This window comes from Pteropus medius, unplaced genomic scaffold (assembly GCF_902729225.1).
Source record: "Pteropus medius unplaced genomic scaffold, Ma_sr-lr_union100, whole genome shotgun sequence".
In the NCBI taxonomy this organism is placed as follows: Eukaryota; Metazoa; Chordata; class Mammalia; order Chiroptera; family Pteropodidae; genus Pteropus; species Pteropus medius.
The window spans coordinates 25,315,266-25,336,187 of NW_024349800.1; the positions used below are offsets into that span (position 1 = coordinate 25,315,266).

At 34.8% G+C, this 20,922-nt stretch overlaps 1 protein-coding gene across 10 annotated transcripts in view; it reads left to right on the forward strand.

Annotated features, from left to right (window-relative positions):
- PUS10 (pseudouridine synthase 10) overlaps nucleotides 1-20,922 on the forward strand; it is a 57,194-nt gene that overhangs the window by 20,759 nt on the left and 15,513 nt on the right. For all 10 annotated transcript variants that reach the window (XR_005658213.1, XM_039887068.1, XM_039887077.1 and 7 more), the window contains 7 exons: nucleotides 7,773-7,807; nucleotides 10,960-11,071; nucleotides 13,307-13,368; nucleotides 13,657-13,702; nucleotides 15,805-15,869; nucleotides 17,252-17,337; nucleotides 18,411-18,536. Coding sequence is in view for 9 of the 10 variants with exons in the window: in XM_039887068.1 (XP_039743002.1) it covers nucleotides 7,773-7,807; nucleotides 10,960-11,071; nucleotides 13,307-13,368; nucleotides 13,657-13,702; nucleotides 15,805-15,869; nucleotides 17,252-17,337; nucleotides 18,411-18,536 (532 nt within the window). In the remaining variant the exon portion in view is untranslated. The remainder of the gene's footprint in view (nucleotides 1-7,772; nucleotides 7,808-10,959; nucleotides 11,072-13,306; nucleotides 13,369-13,656; nucleotides 13,703-15,804; nucleotides 15,870-17,251; nucleotides 17,338-18,410; nucleotides 18,537-20,922) is intronic.

Genomic DNA, 20,922 nt, shown 5'->3' on the forward strand with positions numbered 1-20,922 from the left:
GTAGTCTACCAGTGTTGCAACTTCTGTCTCGCTTAGCCACTTGAGACTGGGCAAACCCATGTCCTCGCCCCATCCTACCTTCTGCCGTTACAGGTTGATTTCTTAGATTTCTCCCTAGTTGTGTGGCTTGTTCATCTAGATCTCAGGCGATTTTTCCTTGCTGCTTGCTCCTTGTTTCCATCACAACTTTGATTTGGTTGCCAGAGGGATGAACAGAGCCTCTATCATCTATGCCATTTTTTTCCTCCTGAAACCATAAACATTTTTGTAGCTGTATACTAGTGCATATGTGCAAGAGTTTATCTAGGATATATGTATGCCTATTAGAGGAATTGTTAAGTCATGAGGAAAACATTTCTTTGACCTCACTAGATTATACCAAACTATTTTCCAAAGTGGAAAATACACCAACAGTGTATGAGAGTTGCAGTTATTTTGCATCATCACTGACTCTTAGTATTGAGAATCTCTTTAATTTTAGTATTTCAGTGGATATTAATGATATCTTATTGTATGTATATGTTTTAAATTTATGAGTTATAATTATGAACAATAAACTGTGCCCATTTAAAGGATACAGTTTTTCGAATTTTGACAGATGCGTATACCCAAGTAACTGTCACCACAATCAAGATATAGAACATTTCCATCACTTCCAAAGTTTTCTTTTGCCAGTTGCAGTGCTTTCACTCCCAGGTCTAGATAACTACTGATCTACTTTCAGATATTATAAATTAGTTTGCATTTTTTTAGAATTTTATAATTGGACTCATACATTATGTGTTCTTTGTATCTCATTTCTTTGACACAGCATAATGATTTTGAGATTCACCCATGTTGTTGTGTGTATCAGTACTTAATTCCTTTTTATTGCCTGATAGAGTTCCATTATATGAATATGCTGTAATTTGTTTATCCATTCAACAATTGCTAGACATATGGGTGTCCCAGTTTTTGGCTCTTATGAATAAAGCTGGTATGAACTTTTTAATATAATTCTTTGCATGAATTATATGTTTTTATTTTTTCTGGTTAAATACCTTGGAGTAGAATCTCTGGGTCACAGAGTAGATATATGTTTAACTTTATGAGAAACTGCCAAACAATTTTCCTAAGTGGATTAACCAGTTTAAGTTTATATTCCACCAGCAGCATATGAGCGTTCCAGTTGCTTCACATCCTTGCCAACACTTGGTATTGTCATTCTCTTTTACTTGAGCCATTCTAGTGGATGTGGAGAGGTTGTGTATTTATTTTCCTAATGACTAATGATGTTGAGCATCTTTTCATGTGCTTACTTGCTATTCGTTTATCCTTGTGAAATCTCTTCACATTTGACTTTGTCAAAACTTTGCCCATTTTTAAAAAAATTGGGTGGTTTGTCTTCTTTTCGTTGAGTTGAAAGAGCTCTTAATAGATTCAAAATACAAATTCTTATTATGTATATATATTGCCAATATTTTCTCCTATACTGTAGCTTGCTCTTTAATTTTTTAAAAAGATGTGTCACAGAGAAGTTTTTACTTTCATTAAAGTCTAATTCATTAACTTTTTATTATTCTTATGATTCATGTTATTTGTGTCCTAGTTAACAAATCTTTGTCAGTTTTGGGAAATTCTCATTTCTTTAAATATGTTTCAGCTCTATTCTCTTTCTTCTTCTCCTGAGATTCCAATTACCTATGTTAGACCTCTTCATTGAGTCTATTATGACTCTTCTATTCTCTTTCTTTTCTTTTTTTTTTTCAGTTTGGTAATATTTCATTCTTTCGCTTCTCATGTCATTTGGAGTATTGTCAGTTCACTGATTCTCTCTTCACCTATGTCTAATTGTTGTTAAATCTCTCTCCAGAGTTTTTAATTCTTGTTATTGAGTTTTTCATTTCCAGAACTTCCATTTGTTTAATTTATGTAGTGTCTATTAATAGTTCTCTGCCAAAGTGTTTGATATTCTCATTTATTTATTTCTAGTATTCTATGAGGGAATACATTTGCACCCTCGCAGCCATACCAAGTTGCTAACAGTTATTTGTTAAGATGTCTTTGCTTCACTGATTATTAACTCGAGAGTAATGTGAAATTTAGTTGCCAAGTTATTTCCTCATTAGCATATGACACTAAAGAACAAGACTGAGCCATATCTGTCTTTATGTTTATCCCAGAGCCTTTTGTTCATTGCAGCTGCTCTGTCTTTTCTGATCTCCTCCTCACCCACCCCCAACTCTCTACCCTCATAGAATTTTTTTCTCCTCTTTGATTCCCCCCCGCCCCACCTATGAGATGTTGCCATTTCCCCTTAAGAGCTGGATCTCTGAAGGTGGAGTTTCTCCTCCCAGAGGCTTGAGGTGTGCACCCAGGGCCTGGTGCACCCAGGGTATGGTCTGTGGCTCCACCTCAGGCACGAACCCAGGACCTTCTGCATGTAAAGCAGACGTGCTAACCACTACACTGTGGAGACACCCCTACCACCAACACCATAGAATTTTGTCTTGTGATTATTTTCAATCAAATCATTTAAGCTAGACAAACATCTGCACCTAGAGTATTGGAAAATGCAACAGAAATTCTCCTTTCTAAAATTCACACCACAGAAATAGCATTTCTCCTGGAATCTGGTCAGTATAGCTGTACAACCTAATTTGGACCTGCATATTCAGTCTGTCTTTGCTGATTTATCTTTGCTTTTCCTCTCATGCCTTGTCAAAAATAAAACGTTCAACCTTTCTAATGCTAGGTAAAGAATTTTATTGCCAACAGTAGTAAGAAAAGCTGGAGTAGAAAGATCATGTGTCTCATTTCATTTTTTTTTTTTTCTCAACCCTGTGGGGAAATAATGTAGAGAATTTGTAGAGGTTTTTATACATAGCTGACATAGGTTTTATTCATCAAAAGAGACACCCAGACAGTCTGTTAGTCATTACATCATGAGTCTGAAATCAGAGGTTCTGGGGAAAAGAAGAGTGAGATTGAGGCAGGGAGGTGGTGGAGGTGAGGAGATAATGGATGTGAGGAGACTGGTGGTAAGATGTAGGAGAGGAGTTTTTACTTCAGCTAAGTGGCAGAGTCCAACAGTGGTTATGGGAGTATATTCTCCCTTTTTCTCCTACCTTTCTCTTTCTGCCACTACGCTTGACACCAAACCTGAGACAAGGTGAGGAGTGGGCCCTGGTGAGACAAATGTTCAAGGTTATAGTGGACTAGGGTGTGGGGAAGAGGAGGAGAAGGAAATTTTAGGAAGTCTTGCTTGGTGAGAAGAGGTAAGAGGAGTTTCTATTGTTACTAACTGCATTATGGAGCCTAGTTCCCAATTGGCTATTTGTGTGCAAGAAAAATGGATAAGTGTGTATATGTAGTATGTGTGTGTGTTGGGAGAAGAGGGAATGGGGTGTAATACCTCTAGCTGCCCAAACAACTTGTCATTTTCGTGTTGGTACAAATCTATATTTGTATTATCTTGTTATTATTAATGAGTTCAAGAGATATGCTGGATTCAAAAGACTTTTAAAGGGCATTAATGGTAATTTAGAAACCCCAACATCATTGCTAATCACCAAGTTTTGTTGGTCTGTGTCTTCATTATCGCTTAAAGATGCCTACTCTTCTCCATCCCTATCAGCACTGCAGTAATATACTATTTATTGCTTGAATTACTGCTTTAGTTTACCACATGTCTTCATTTCCCTTAGTTCCCATCTTCCTCCTCTATTTCACACTGCAACCAGAGAGCATTCCTGAAGATAAATATGATTATACCACTCCATTGCTTAAAATACTTCTGTGGCACTGTATTGCTTTAAGTGTAAAATGTAACCCGTTTAGCATGAGTATAGTAGTTCTATGATCTAAGTCCTGCTTCTTCCTTTGCACTTCCCAGCCACACGTCCTCAGCTCTTTAGAAACCACTGACTTATAGTTCCCAGAACCTTCCTGTCCTTGGTTTTTGCACCATAGGGTTTTGTTTTTTTTTCAATTTGGAACACACTTTCCCCATTCTACCAGTTAATTCTAAGTAACTGATCTTTCAGAGCTCAGATTAGGTGTCACTTCTCCTACGAGACTGAGCTGAGGGTGCCTCACATGTTCCCTTGAAATATATCCCTATCATAGTTATCTCCATTCTGTATTTTTATTATTTTTATCAATATTGTTAATTTTTATTATTAATGTTCATTATTATTTTACTCTCCTTATTCTCTCCTAGCTCATGGGTTCCCTTATGGACAGACTGGTCCTTCATTTCTGTATTCTCAGTAAAGATCTCACCATATAGGAGGTACCCTCAAAATAATGAAGTATCGAGCCCCTTCATGTTATAGTTGAGAAACCAAGGTGCAGAGAGATAAGCCACCTTGCAAGTGATCCCATATTTAGAGGAAGAGCCTGCCTTTTAGTTTAGTGTTTGTTTTCCTCTATCAGAAAGTACAGACCCAGGTGTCTATAAGGGCCAGATAAGCAACAAATATGACAAAAGTGGACTTTTTCACAATCATTCTGCCATTTTTCTGGAACATATGCTTTTTTCACACTATATTTTCCCAAGAATGATGAATATTTTGGTTAAGAAATATTTATTTGCCTCTTAAATTACCATATAAGAAAAACGATAGTGTAACAATGGTTGTTATATTGTGACTTGATGAATTATAGCAGATCAATGTTGTTTCTATTTTGTGCTACCATGGGACTTTCTAGATAAGTCAATGAGGCATTTCTCATGTTATGTTTTCAGTCTTTGGGTTCATACCCTAGCTTGGTACTCAAAACCTGCTAACCTTTCCAATTTCATTTCTAGTTAGTGAACCCCTACTCACGTTTATGCACACACATACATGCCCTAAGCTCTAACTTTAATAAATCGTAGTTCCCCAACATCCCATTTTTAATGCCTCTCTTTCTCTCTCTGTCCTTCCTTCCTGCCACCTCCATTTGAATCAGCCTCAATCCTTGGCCCTACATCACCATTCTTTCATTGTGGATGAACCCCCACCTCAGAACTCCAAGGTCAAAAGCCATTCCCAGGCACAGATTTTCCATGGTGTGTGTGTGTGTGTGTGTGTGTGTGTGTGTGTGTGTGTGTGTGTGTGTGTGTATTTTCAGAGTATACAAGCACTTTAGTAAGCATGTTATTCAACTGCCCTATTTAGGACTTGCTTAGAAGTTAAAGCAGAGTCCAGGATTAAATTTTGTGCTTCCTGAATTTTCAGGAGGTGACATACTACCTTTCATACCAAATTTTATTAAACTTGATCACTTTAATGCCATTTGGTTCTGTTGGGGAGGAGCAATTAAACTGCTTACTCCAGAGAATGAATTTTTCCCATTGACTAAGGGATAGAAAGAACATTTATTAAAATTATCTTGGTGACCTGAAAGAGAGAGGTGTACTTTTTTTCCTCAGCACACACAGGTCCAGGGCATTATTAGCACATGGTAAAACTTGAATAATTGAGCAACACTGACTTCTTTGGGATTCAGCCTTCCAGCCCCTGCTGTGTATGATTAGTTCTGTCCAATCTGCTGGCCTGCTTGAGCAGGGAGCCTGCAGAGGATTAGGAAGAAAGAACCCTTTAGCAGATTTTAGGTACTAAAGACATTTTATTTAATTTTACATGTTACACGTGGTAATCTGGTTTCCCTTGGCAACCTCCAGTTCTGCCCTACTTTATAAATAGAGGATGACAGGAAATCTTGCAGACTTGATGGCATCACCTGGAAGTGACTGTTGAGAACAGAGTTTATACCTCAAAAGAGGAGGAAAAAATGTTAGTAAAAAAGGACAGAAGAATCTGAGTCCCCTTGAAGAAGTGATAGACAGTTCTCCATAGCTCAGATACCTAAGAGAATTACATTAATGAGGGAGGTTCCAGAACTACCTGTAGTCGAACAGTTTGGGATCTAAGGGAAAGGGATCAAGTGTTGTAAATCTTTTAAGGGATAATGATCTTATTAATGAATTGCAGATAAGGTTATAATTTAAAAATGGCAATAGTTAGCATTTATTAAGTACATGCCAGGATTCTTATTTGGTTCGTTGTATACACAATTTCATTAAATCCTTATAGTGTTCCTGCAAGGGGAGTATTAATATTCCCTTATAGGTGGTGAAACAAGTATTTATCGATTTCTTGAAGGAGGGAGGCTGAAGGAAGGTGGGGCAACGCTGACTACAAGGTTTTATCTTGAGATTGTTACTCATTTTTTCAGTGATCTCCAAGTCCTGTAAGTCTTAATACCCTCTATTAGAAAACAGTATACTAACTAATGCCTTTAGCCATCCCCAAAAGTTTAAATTACAGTCGTCTAACTCTCTCATTTTACACATTAGAAATTGAGTGCCAGAAATTTAGTAAAGCCCAAAGCCAGGTCTTCTGACTGCTGGTAATTTATATATTATACCATGCCCATACACTTTCAAAGAGGACTTGAATAAATGGAAGGAAAGATGGAAGAGGTCTGTAAGTACTGAAAATGGTATTAGGTTGAGCTAACAAACTAAGCAAACTAACAATCAGAAGGTACTGATAAGACATTTAGGCATTGAGAACAGTTCTAATTCTTACCTAGCTAGTGATTAATTGATTTTGTTTGGCTCATGCCTGAAGGATGTAGTGCATCTGTTTCTAAATGAAGTGTATAGTGCCCTGCTAGTCATTTGAAGTTTAAAAACAGGGTTCAACATTTAAACCGTGTGTGTGTGTGTGGTGTGTGTGTGTGTGTGTGTGTGTTGATAAGTAGATAGGTAGATAGGTAGATAGTTATAGCTAGGTCTTGAGGTGGATCTGAATGATAACTTGCCATGTCGTGACATGTAGAAGCAGAGACTACATATATTTTATTGACTTATACATGTATGCTTCTGTTATTGTCACAAAATGCCATATACTGAAGCAAGATATGTCATTACCTCTTTTTAATGTGAAAGCTGCGAGAGTCTAATGGCAAACTGAATAATCTTAGTGTCACATACTTACTATGCAAAGCATTTTACATGAATTTCATTTAATCCTCATAACGACCGTGATTACGAATGTTATTTCTTCATTTAAGCAAATTTTTCAGGTTTCTGTTAATCTTTTCCAGAACATACTCCCTAACATTTTATTATGAGAATTTTCAAACATATGGTAAAATCGAAAGAATGGTACAGTGAACACCCATATATCTACTTGGATTCTACAATTGTTACTATTTTTTATACTTACTTTATTATATATCTAGCCATCAGTTTATCTATCCACCCATCTTAGTTTTTGTTGTATTCCAAAATGAATTACAGACATTAGTACATTTTACTCCTAAACACTTACATTGTGTATATCATTTATTAGATAGAGTTAAGAATGTGTTAGCCCTATTCAAAAAACAAAAACAAACAAAAAAGCCCTGAGCCCTATGTTTTAGGGACATAGTAGGTACTCAGTCACTTTGGGCCTTTCCCTATGAAATAGTAAGATATTTTAAGAAAAAATGTAAGCCACCCATGTTAAAAAACACTTGTGCCTCATTAATGAGAAATAGAAATCTGTAGGGAGGTGGGGGATACCCCTGTTGAATTCCTAAGCCACAGAAAGCCAGTATTGCAAAGTAGCATCTTACCTCATTTCTGATTTGAAATAGGTTGAGGTCACTGCCACATTCTGAACACTAACTTCTCTCCCAAAAAGGGGAGTTTGATTAGCAAATTAGTTAAGCACTTTAGTAATGGTATTGGAACTTAATTTCAATAAACATTTCTTCCCTTTTCTTTCTGGGTGTGACTAAATTGCCTACAGCATGCTGCATGGTTGCTGGTAAAACAGGAAATGGGGTAAGTAATTTAGGTAGGGAATTTTTACTACCATTTAAATGTAAGCTACCTGATTCTTAAAGAACTTGTACTGCAATTGAGTGAGTTCAATAGCTACTAGAGAAATTGACACAAAGAAAATCTTTATTGTATCAATTTAGGTGTCAACCTTGTTTAATTGGTTATTTACATGGCATATTAGTAGTCTATGAAAGCAGATTCATTTTTTTATAGATTTAACATGAATGTAAATACATTTTATATTCATTAGTCACTTATATAATGTAGTTTGGCAAGTTATTTTAAAAATAAATTTTATGCTGATCTTAGAAACTAAATTATAAAACTGTGCTATAAAGATACAAAGTAAAATTGTAGTTAAGGCGGAACAACAGTGAGTTTATATATAGATAAGACATAGAAAACATAGGTCCACTGTCTCTAATCTGAAACACTTTGGGGCCAAATGTGTTTTGGAATTTAGAATTTTTAAATTTTGGAAATGTAATATAGTGTTAAATACCATATACAACATACCTTTTCCCTGCAGGATCTGGAGTAGTACTATATAAGAAACATAATATTTCTACAGTGAAACATACGAATATTCACACTAAGTTTGATAAAGTCTCTAAACAGCCTCACATGTTTAAGTCAGGGTTTGGTTGCTAATTGAGTTAAGAAAAAATATTTAATTTTCCAGAGCTTTTTGGATTTTGAAACTAAAAATTTTATAACAAAATAAAAAGAGCTGGAGGTTTCTGTATACTCTGGAGAGAAAAATACAGAGTGAAATATAGATTTCTGTATTAGAATCTCATACGTGGTTAAATGTCTTATAAAAAATAGTTGGTTTGGCTTTTGAAATTGTTTTATATTCACAACTGCATTTTTAGAAGGGTAATAACCACATATTTATCAAAAGGGTTTGGAGTTTAGCTAGGTTATCTCAAATGCTTGTGATTCTGGCATATAAAATTTGATCCTATGTTTGAGAAATTTTTTAGTGTAGTCAGAGCAAGCTATTTTTTAGATATTTCATTTCCATCCACATTTCTTGTGAGTTGTTTTTATTTCTTACTGAAGGATTTTAAACTAAGCTTAATTTTTCCAAAAGATCTTACTCAATATAGGGAAACTGGAACAGAAAAACTATAGAACCCTAATCTTTTTCTTCAGTGTCCCTAATTCATTCTATGTTTAAAAGATTGTGGAGGAATTGCCACTAAAGAATTGATTCAAAGAATTAAGAAAAAATTAATTGTGTTGGATATTTTGGTTCATCTTTGCCCTATATGGTTGTCACAGTGCATGTATCTATAGCAAAAGTGATTGCACTTGACAGTCTCATCAGTAGTTTACCTGACAGGAGAGAGGGAAATGGAGTTACTAAGTACTAAATTTACTAAGTACTTTAAATTTACCTTTAAGACTACTAATTATTTTAAAAGACCATCACTAAGGACCTCTGTGAAAACATTTACCCTAAATTATGTTAGGAAAGTTACTAGCTACATTCAACTTGCAGGATTGAAAATCTGGCGTTTTAAGTATGGAATTTTTGTCTTATATATAAGGTTATGGTTTCCAAGATGTTTGTTAACGCTTTCCTCTAGCTCTTTAGTCTGGAAGGAAAAAAATACCTGTAGTCGAACTTTTTAAACTGGACCAAGAAGCTCTAAATATACTTAAAAGATTATGAAGGATTTAACATACTAGTTTTCTTAAATACACAAAGAGTAATGTTTTAACCCATTTTTAGGATTGGCTTTTGCTGCAATCCTTATACTCTAGAGTCTAAACAATTTTTAAATAGTTTTTGGTTCTTGTGTTTTCCGTTTTAACTTTCTATCCTTTAAAATGTATTCTCATTCATTCATTACTTACTTTTCAACTGTGATGCTATTTTATACAAATATCATTTAAGATGCAATATTGAGGTAGTCTTCTAAAATACCTAAAATGTTTCTGATATTTAGAGAACTAGGAACAGTTAAAGAAGTTCAAACAGTGTTTGAATAAATTCTTGAATGTAGAGAAATTATTTATTTGTCAAATGTAGGGCTTTTCTGGGATTTCATTGTTAAACCACAATCCCAAAGCATATGAAAGTATTCAGTGTAACCAATTACGTTCTCAGCTGTACTCTTTCTTAATTTGCAGTTTAGAGGAACGATGGTGTGTTTGTGTATTTAATTGATCTTAAATATATGTATATTTACCATTAGCTAAGTTATTTTTTTTTTGTTTTCTACCTGCAGTTAGTAGTGTCTTTTAGTCTTGAAGAATTAAAATAATAGATATTGACTACAAGTAGTCATTTCTATCAGTTAAAATTAAACATTTAAAGAAATTATTCACAAGTTGGCCCTTAATATCTTTTTTTTTGTTGTTGTTGTTAAAAGTAGCCTGGTGAATAGCTATAAGACTGATTTGAAATTTCAATTATTTGAATGATGTGGGCTTGTTAGTTTATTAGAGATATTGTAGTATTTTCAGTGGTTTAGAGCAGTTTTCATAATATACCATGTTTTTCTTTCCTCTTACCACAGTTCCTTTTTATCACAACTTTAATTTTCAAACTAAAAGTTAGAAATCGTAAGTGGGACTTCCCCAAACCTATTTATTGGCTCATGAGTAGATTTTGGGGGAATGTCAGACATTTATCTCATATTAAGTTGATGACATTTATCTCATATTAAGTTGATGAGCCTTTCAGAACACTGATACTTTAGGATTTAATATTTCTTCTTCAGCAGTAAAGAAAAGTACAGCTTTTACATCAGTTTCTCAAAAGTAAGCTCCATTATCAGGAAGAAAGTAGATGCAAACATTTTTAGTCTGAATGAGATTATTTGTAATATTCAGTTTTGTAGTTTCTGAGCAATAAACAGTCCTCTCTATTCTACCTTTCTGTCTTCTGATGTATTAATTCTGGAATCGGCATTCTAGTTCAGAAAACCTAATTGGTATGCTTTTATCTTTGAAGTTTTAAAAACTGTCTTATGTGCCATTTAAAAAGCAGTTTCTTGATTCTATTAGAATGTAAGGTCCGTGAACTGATGAATTGTGTCCGCTTTGTTCTCCACCTTTTACTTAATGTGAGAAACTCTTGCCTTTAGTAGAAAAAGTAAAGTTTTTCATGTCAGTGCATTAATTTTTATGTTGTTCAGAAAACAGAGTCTGTCACTGGGAAGAAATGATATAGTTCAACTAAAAGAAGCCTACAAATGGATAACTCACCCCTTGTTTACAGAGGAACTGGGTGTTCCCATTGATGGAAAGGTATTGGGTCATCAGCATTGTTAATTTTGTTCTCTGCTTTTACTAGTTTTATTTCATTATATGGCAGATTTTGGTTAGCCAACAGAATCTTCTCTTTAAATAATCCAATGAAGGATTTTTAAGCTTTTAAAATGTTTGTTTATAGTCTTAAATTGAGGTTAAAATTTTTTTTTCTTCTTTGAAAGACTTATTTGTGATCTAAGACACTTATGCATATAACAGGTACAGTGTACCCTAACTGACCTTAAAGGGTTAGAAGTGAATCTGTGCCTTTAATATATTTATATTTTAATTGGAGAGACAGATTTACTGATACAAAGCAATTCATAAATAACTGAGCAACTCTAGAGTCAACTCTGGATTATTTAAATTTGGTTATCTGTGGCTTATCTTGTTTTCAAATATGCAGTCAGAATCCACTCAACTACAGTGAGCATGGGCTCAGTCTATTCCATCTTGCTTGTGTCTGAGGTCCCTCTGTTTAATTTTAGATACTGCCTTTGAACCAGAATACTTAGCCATCTCTCCTATTCCAAAGGAGACCTTGTCTCAGGCTCTGGCAATTTAGGAAAGAGCTTAACAAATTCCCAGATGTAGAAATAGGACATATTCCCAGCTCATCTTAAATTAGAATTTTATAGTATGGCTTCATCGCTTTAATGTTTTTCTCGAAGAAAGTTCCCTGAATATCAGACACTCCCCTCTTCAAGTAAAATCTTGAAACCATCTTTCAAAGCTAAACAGTTAAAAAAAATTTTTCTCTATTCTGCATTAAATAACTCTTTTTCTCTCAGTTAGTAAAAATAAATTCTGACTGTCTTTTAAACTGAATACCGAGAGAATAGAAAGTAAAACCACCAGATAGTATGAAGAGGAAATGAGGTAATGAAAGTACTTTGGAAATTAGAAAAGTCATTGATGCAAAATATTTTTACCTCAAATTTTAGTTTTGAAGCACAAATGAGTTTTTACATGTTGAAGCAGAACAGAAAATAGAAAACAAAAGAGGTAATAATGTTCTAATAGATTTAGGAGAAGTTTTCTAAAGAATTAGGAGTAAAAAGAATGTGCTCTAATTTTAATTTTATTTTGTAGATTAGAATAGAGAGAAAAAAACTTCACCTTTGTGATTCTAGAGTAAGTTAATAGGCTTACCGGCAATCTAATGCAATCAGTAAATACAGAACTGAATAAAAAAGATAAAATTGTTATATGATATGACATTTATATCTTTTTCTCAATGTAGAATTTTATATATTCTCTGTGGAGGCTAATGCACACAGAGTATGAAATCGTGCTTTTTTTTTGTATGTGTACAAGGATGTTCATGGTAGCATTTTTATATTTATTTATCTATCTATCTATCTATCTATTTATTTATTTTACAGTAGAAAAGAAAAGCTTTATTAGAAGGGAAGGTACACTTCCAGATGTGGAAGCGGGCCTGAGCAAGAGAAGCGTGGCTCAAAAGGCCATGGTAGCATTTTTAATAACAGAAAACTTATAACTTAAATGTTCAACAGTCCCTAGAATTGAAAAGATGTACATGCCATAATATTAACTGAATAAAGCAATTATCCAAAAGCATGTTTAATATCCCAAGAAGTATATACTGTACATTTATGTGTACATTCATAAAATTGGCTTAAAAGAAACATACCAAACTGTTACTAGTTCTGCCTCAGTGGAGTGGGATTGAAAACCCATCACGTATTTGATTATTTTATAATTCGTATGTATTGTTTTTGTAATAAAACAAAAAATTAAGATTTCTCTTTTAAAACTCAAATCCATTAAGAAGTTTGAGCACTAAAAAAAAGTCTTATACAACGTTTTAATCATGGGAATAAAATGCTTTTTGCTTTGCTATTCTAATGATGATATTGACTGGAACAATTTATTTCCTTCAGTTATCTCTTTCCAATTTTCTGATTCTCATTCATCTTTACATACATGTAATTTATATACATGTACAAAAATCCTACAAATTTATTTTAAGATTTCTTGTTTTTTGGTAGAATCACTAGTGATTGAACTTTAGAAGTTAAAAAAAAAGAGACTATTTCCTTTACAGCTGTCCTGTGAACAAACTTATTTGAAAATAGTAGTATTTCCAGTTTTCCTTGTCACTCTTTTTCTGAGCCAATCTTTGAGAGTTAATTTTTATTTCCATTCACAAGTTGTTAGATGTTGCTTTCTTTTTACTCGTTTTAAAACTGTCTTTATAATTTTTAGAGCTTGTTTGAAGTGAGTGTGGTCTTTGCTCACCCAGAAACAGTTGAGGATTGCCACTTCTTGTAAGTTGCCATGTAAACAGCAATGTCAATTGTGTAACATTGTTAAAGCTCTTTGGTTTTTATGAAAATAGTATTGCTCCTCTTTCTAATAAGTATATCAGAACTTGTCTTAGTAGCTTAAAAAATGTACTAATGTAAGATAGGCAAATCAATGCAGCTTGTATAGGGACTTATTTTGTCTGCTTCTATATCCTGCATTTAGCAACCATGTTGTATAAAATATATTTGAATTATATCCTCCCCAAAATAAACTCATTAACTTTTTATATTAACTTGAATTTTACTTAGACGTGCAATATGCCCAGATTGTTTCAAGCCAGCCAAAAACAAACAGGTAAGGATTCCTGCTTCTTACTCTTTAGTGGGTTTTGCTTGAGCTGAATGTTCAAATTAACAACAAAAAAGGTATGCATTAGAAATGTGGCAATCTATTATACTACAAATCAGTTTTAAATCTTTTATCAGTTTTTAAATCTTTCCAACTGTGAACACCTTTGCCTCTGGCTGGGAAACCATAACACAAAAACATGCTCATGTTTTCGTGTCACTGTCTGGGTTGTTCTGATGTTGAATTTAGAACCAGTGCATTAATGATGTTTCTGTTACCAATTTGGGGAAATTTGACTTTTAGATTTTAATTCCCAAAATTACATCATCTAGGAAAATTCATGATAGCAGCATTCCAAGTTTTTGTCTAATACTCATTTTCTAGTAACTGGTATTTTAAAAATATAATCTTAAGTAAAGTAGTTTATTTAAGATATTCCTGAATTAATAAAGCTTATTTCAAGATATATTTGTAAAAAAGAGCATTTTATTCAAATTCTCCTATACTGTCTGATGTGATCTGGTCTTCATATTAATGAGCAAATTAATTAGTACTTTTAGTTTCAATTCTGCCAAGATAGAATGGCATGGCACAATATTGGCAAGCTTTCATGCCCCAGTTACTTAGCTGGTTTTGTGCAGAGACTCAGGCATTCCTAGTTTCCTGACATCATTTTTTACTGTTCTGGTTGTTAAAAAGGTACTTCATTTGATCTTTCCTCTTGCTTTGACTAATTGCTGTGCCTTTTAGAACTGGTGGGGGTTGGGAGTTTGTGACATTTCCTAAATGCCCTGTGCAGAAATAATTAGAAATGCAGACCAAGACTAAAGCAGTGCTTCCCTCCTTTTCTCACATCATGGTACACCTAGAACATTGCCGTGTTCATTCAGCACCCTGAGGTTAACAGATAAAGTTGCTCTAAGTTGGAAGCACTAGGCCTGGAAGTTGCCACTGTCCCAGGCCCTGCTCCTCAGCCCTTGTGAACTAAAGAGATTGATATCTTGGCACAACTATAGCTCACTGCTTTGCCATTTCAGTTAGAAAACTCTACCCTAGTGACCTGTAAGCCATATTTATATTGAAGATCTAGTTTTATTTTTTGTTATCTCTGAGTAAATATACCAATACCAGCATGAAATAATAGGATAAGGGAATTTTCATCAAAGCATCATAGACACTAACTACACCATCTGGCCAGTAGCTTTTATTAACTGTAGTTTTCCTGCCTTACAGTTGGGAGTAAATTGAATGACCTTTCGAGATTCTTTCAGTCCTAAGATTTCATATCTTAAACAGGCACTTAATTTTTAGTTCTAACTCTGTAATACCTTGGGATTCCCCAGAATATGGTTTAGAAAAATCATTGCTTTGATGATAAACTATTGAGATGCCAACATTGTGTCCTTTTTCAGTCAAGTGTAATTTCTTATAACAGAAGAAATAATTGTGATTTATCATAGTAAGCCATGTATATGTGCACCAGTTAGTTCTAGTATGTCTACCACGCAGTTTGACTTTTATTATTTTAAAAACCCCAAAGTGGGACATTTGTTGTAGATGCTCTTTTATTCATTATAGTGGATCTGTTTACTTTGTGGCTGGTGAGTGATGTTGAGTTGCTAGATGCCAGGGCAGGCTGATTGGCTCTGTTTTACCCCTTACCCTGGGAGCCAACTCCCAAATTATATACTGTGGCCCCTGAAGGGATGTAGGGAAGAAAAAGTAGATGAATCAATGTAAATTCCTTTTGAGGTCTGGGAAAAAAATATTCAAAGCACATTTCTTATACTGTCATTGTTTTTGTGTTTGAAGAATGCTACATTTTGAGGGAGTGGGCCATGAAGTAAAGAAGACTTGTTCTACTAGGTCTACCTGGTATTATGGATGTAGACTAGATTGAAGGGAAGGGAGTAAGTAGGGGTGTACCAATTGCAGAACTGACACTATGATTTCTTACATTTTATTTATTTTCTTAAAACTATTAAGTATGTCTCCCTTTTAAGTATGATTTAAAATGGATAATTTCTCCAAATATGTTCTATGTTTCACTTCTGATGTTTTCTTATCCTGGTGATAAATGTCTTTTCTTTTCATTTTACCCTATATAGTCAGTATTCACTAGAATGGCAGTTATGAAAGCTTTGAATAAGATAAAAGAAGAGGATTTCTGCAGGTAAGAGTATAGAAATAAAGAAGCAGCATGGAATTTTAGAATAAAGGGAATGTTAGCAATAATCTGCATTATCTCTAAGACAAAACAAGATGTATTTCAGGGCTCAGGATTCTGCCTTCATCATCATTATATCTCCAATTCCTGGCTCAGTATCTGGCATGCAGTGAGTTCAATAAATGTTTGTCAAGTTAATATTTGAATTTATGAATCGAGTCCAATTTCTTTCTTATAGAAGAGGATATTGAGGTTCAAAGAAGGAATTGACTTGCTTAAGATTTCAAGTGGAAATAGAAGTGAATTTAGAACCAGTTTTCCTGACTCTCTAGCCCAGTGATAGTCCCATTACATCCCTAATTCATTGTAGTATTATCCATCTCCACAAGAGGGAGAAAAAGGCTCAGGAGTTATCCTCACTTGTTAAGATATACTGAAATACAATAAGCTTTATGTTTTAATTTTCAGTGTGTTTGTTTTATTTGACAAAATATCGTACTTATCTTAGAATATCCTTGAATAAATTTCAAACAATAAAATTATGAGGAAGTTTTCATATATTCTACTGACTGAAAATGAGTCTCAGAATGGAAATATTTTTATTAAATTTTAGAAAGTAAAGACAGTTACTCTCCACGAACAATAGTTCCTGAGTTCCTAAGTGATTTCTTTGTTGAGATATCTTGGAAAACTATAAAATTTTTAAGCCAAGCATTTTGGATTAAGTTCACATCTAGTCATTTACAGATATACTCCCATCCATAGCTTTGGCGGTTTCTGGATGGTGGACGGAGAATAAAGCTATACATTGCTCCTTCCTGTCTGTCCTCAGGTGAAGTTTCTTAGCTAAAAGGGCAGAGTCTGCCACATTCCACTTTTTCTGGCTCTGTGGTCTGATTCCCAGGGTCATAGATTGAATGAAATGGGGGAAAAAAAGCAAAATAGAGTAGTGCCCTCCCCACGGGTGAAATTTACGCGTCCAATTTCACTGCATACCAGCTTTACCCAAATGATTGAGGATTTTTATAAGCCAGCAGCAAGTGATCATGGATAGCAAAATGGCTAAATGGAAAGGCTTCCATTTCAGATAGATGAATTTTTGTCCTAAATCTCAAGGCTGTTGGAAATGATTATCTGGGAACATGAGATCTCCTGAGCATGAAAGGTAGTAGCAGAGTACTGATTTACTCAGTGCTACTCTTGTGTATTAAAAAGATACTCTAGAGCCCTAAAGACCCTTATGGTTCTGAAACTTAAAGTTAGAGAGACGCTTAGTCCTTGAGAGACTCAGGCTCTGTGTGTGTCTCTGACGATACTGACCGTTGTAGTTATGTGGTTCAATATCATGTCCGGAAAATGGTAGCTATAAAATTTATTTTGTTTTGCAGGCAGTTTCCTTGTCCTCCAAATTCACCAAAGGCTGTATGCACTGTTCTTGAAATTGAATGTGCTCATGGGGCTGTTTTTGTGGCTGGTAAAATATTTAGTCTAGAATATACTTATACTGTCAACTTACTGTCCTTTCTGAAAAACTAAACTGACTCCTCCTCTGTTTCCTTCTTACTATTGTTATTAGGTTGTGATTAGTTAACTCTTTTGAGAACTAAAACTGATAGCCAAGCTTATTTTAGGTTCCATAGGCATTCTTAAGTTCACTGAGGAGACCTATTATTTAAAATGCCATGCCAAAGGCAAATGACATTTCCTAGGTTTAAGTAGTTTTCATCAGAGATGGCCAAGTGGAAATATGGGTAGATGTAGAGACCCATAACTGTTTAGGAGAAACATAGCCGCGGAGAGAATTTTTTTTTATAACGTGAACGCAAACTTGAAAAATAACTTTATTATCTGCAAAATGACTAAACACTTGGCTTCTGCCTGAAAAAAAAAAATGTTCCAATGACTTTCCCAAGAGGTAATCTAGAAGACAGTTTTTGTTTTAAAAGCAACAGTTATTTTATAGTAATAGCTGAAATGAAATTGATCTTTTGTCTTGTTTATAATACCCTGCCCTGAGTAATGAAAGCTACCTGCCTTCAGGTAGCTTTATTCATAAAGCAATGAGTCATATTGTGTTAAGGCTTTTTCTTTTTAATTACAAAAACTTCAAAATTCCCTGTATTTGAACTCTTTGAAATATATCATCACCAATGACTATTACATTGAAACTACTATTAATCAGGTTTAAAAGCAGTAGTTGCTCTTTAAAAAAAAAAAAGAAAAGATCCTTGGTGTGTTCTATAATATTATAATTTGTTCAGTCAGCCAATCAGATTAATAAATATGTTGAACATTCCTTTATAACTCATTTAATGATTCATGCCATGTCTTTAGCCATCTCTTCTTTTGTTACCTTAAATATTTTCATTTAATTAACTATCTGCCTTTCTGCCGGCTCCCCAGATTAGACTGTAAGTTAATTGAAAGCTAAGCTTTGTTTTATATCATAGGACCTAGGATATTAGCACTCAATAAATAGTTGTTGCTTTTCTTTTTATCCTATTAATCAGATAATTTCATCCTAGCTACCTTATATTTCTTTCGCAGGGAGATATAATAAATACTCCAGGAATCTACCACAAACTCCTTGGATAATTGATGGAGAAAGGAAGCTGGAGTCTTCAGTGGGAGAATTAATTTCAGGTCATCTTTTGACAGTATTTAAAGCGGAGAGTAAGTGTTATAATATTCATATTTTAAATACATTGTCATTCATGAATAGATCTATTGGAGGTGGCAGGAACGATTTCTGTATTTTGTAAATAACCACCAAGTCTGGGCTCCTTGCTTGGCAGCTTCCCACGAGCAAGAATTGCCATGTCTTGAGCTCCTCTGACATGGGCTGAATTTGAGCCAAGGTGCCCAAGGATTTCTTTTCTCTTTCAAGATGATTGCTCTTTTCCGGGCAAATTCAAAACAATCAAAACTGCTTTAAATGAATGCACTTAAGCTCTGACCTTGGGACACCTCAGCCTTGACCTCTTTTGGTGAATATGAGGGAATCAAAATACAACTTCCACATGCAATGCCTGTTCAAGAATAATCTTTGGCAAATGCTTGGCTTTTATTGTAACCACTAAAATGTCCTGGGAGAAATTTGAAGCCTAGAGAAAAATAGACCAATAGCTACCATTTCACAAAGACTTAATGGGAGTTGTGTGTGTTTTAATTTCCTACTTATTAATGAGCCCAGGTTTGTAAGATGAGTCAGAGCCTGTCAGGCTTATGTTTTCTTTGTCTCAATAGGCCTGTAAGGTCAAAAACAGCATAAAAGGCATGTGATTTCACCTAGAATTAGACTAGAGGAAAGGGCTTAGATTTCAATTGTAGGAAATCATGTTGTATGTTAGGAAAAACTGTAGTGAGTATGTAAATAACTCTTTTTTTCCCCCTCTTTTAATTCCCCCTCCCTGGTACTTCCACCCCTGACCTGTGGAAGTGGATCTCTGAAGGCGGGGCGTCTACCCCCATGCACTCACAGAGTGCACCTGTGGCCTTGGCGCACCCGGGGTATGGTCCGTGGCTCCACCTGAGGCATGAACCCAGGACCTTCTGCATGTAAAGCAGACATGCTAACCACTACACTATGGAGCCATCCCATAAATAACTCTTGATGTGGATCTTCTAGCATAATTAGGACACCTTTTTTAAGGAACCAAGTGAGACATCCATGCTTCTCTCTGAAAACCCTTAAGACAAGCCTGCTTTAGGAATGGCAAGCAGATGACTGAGATGAGATATGGCTGTCCCTTTCAGCTCTCTGGCTTGTCAAGAGGAAAGAGAATCACTTCTTTTTTTCTTTTCTTTTCGATGTTAAGATTTTATTTATAAATCTTTTATTGTTGTACAGAAAGTAAAAATGCTGTTACAATCTTGATGTAACTGGTAGCCACAGACAGTTGACTCACCAATCAGAGCTATCCACACTGTAGCAAGAGTCTTACACAAAAACCAAACAATGCTTACAATATTGTTGAAGTTTCCAAGATTGGCAGTGGATTTCCAAGAGGGACTAAATGGAGGAAGGAATAATGTCACAGGAACTATTTTTTGGCTCTTTGTGTGGGTAGGTGTCCTGGGGTATCCTGGCATGTTGCCTATCAAGATCGGCCTTCTTTTTAAGGGTCTTTAAGAATTGTTTACTGAGTGAAGAAGACTGTACCTTAGCTAGCAACCTAATATTTTCCAAAATCTTAGCTTTAAAGAATGGGATATTGCCATGAGCTTTTACCTACCTAATCTAATATTTATGCACTGGTTATCTTATAAGACTTATCCAAGTTACGAAGAAGTGAAAATAAAGCTTTGGCACCAAAAGTCTCTTTCAGACTCTTTTTGGGGCCACCTTACTCCTTTCTATAAGAAGATTCAAGAAACATTCAATTCTGATTATTTGGGTCCCAATGAAGCCCCCATCATAAATAGGGCTGCTGGGGGGCTCTGAATCAGCTATATGTTTCCCTTTTGCAATCTTTCATAAAGGTAGTTTGTTGTTATTTTACATATGAGGGGGAAAAATTGTCCCCGAACTAAAAATAAATAAAACTGTGTTTAGCGTCTATAGTTGTGTGCTGAAGAAATTTATTGAGAGCTGCTTGAGAAAAAGCAGACCTCTGGGTCTCTGTGCTCATTGACTTCTTGTCAGGGCATAATCCCTTGTAATTTGAAATATTTGATTAATAGCACCAATTTGCTAAACCTGTGCTTCTCGGATGTATTACTTGTTATTTCTGTGGTTCACATCTGACAACTCTAGGGAGATGATTCTGACTATTGTACCTCCAAGTTTTACAGCTCTCTGAAAATAAACCAGTATTGCATGAAGCAGCCTAGCTACTTATATAAAGATTCTTTCCTCTAAATGGGAGATACAAACTTGTTTCTCAGTCACTTCAGACTTGCACGTCATATTATGTACTTCCTAATTCCCTAGTTAATGAGTAATAAAGTTTGACGTGCTCTCAAAAATCAATGTGTCTAAGAAATTTTCCCCTAATACATTTATTACTTCACTCATTAAATAAATATTTGCCATGTCAATTCCCTGTAGAAAAATGGT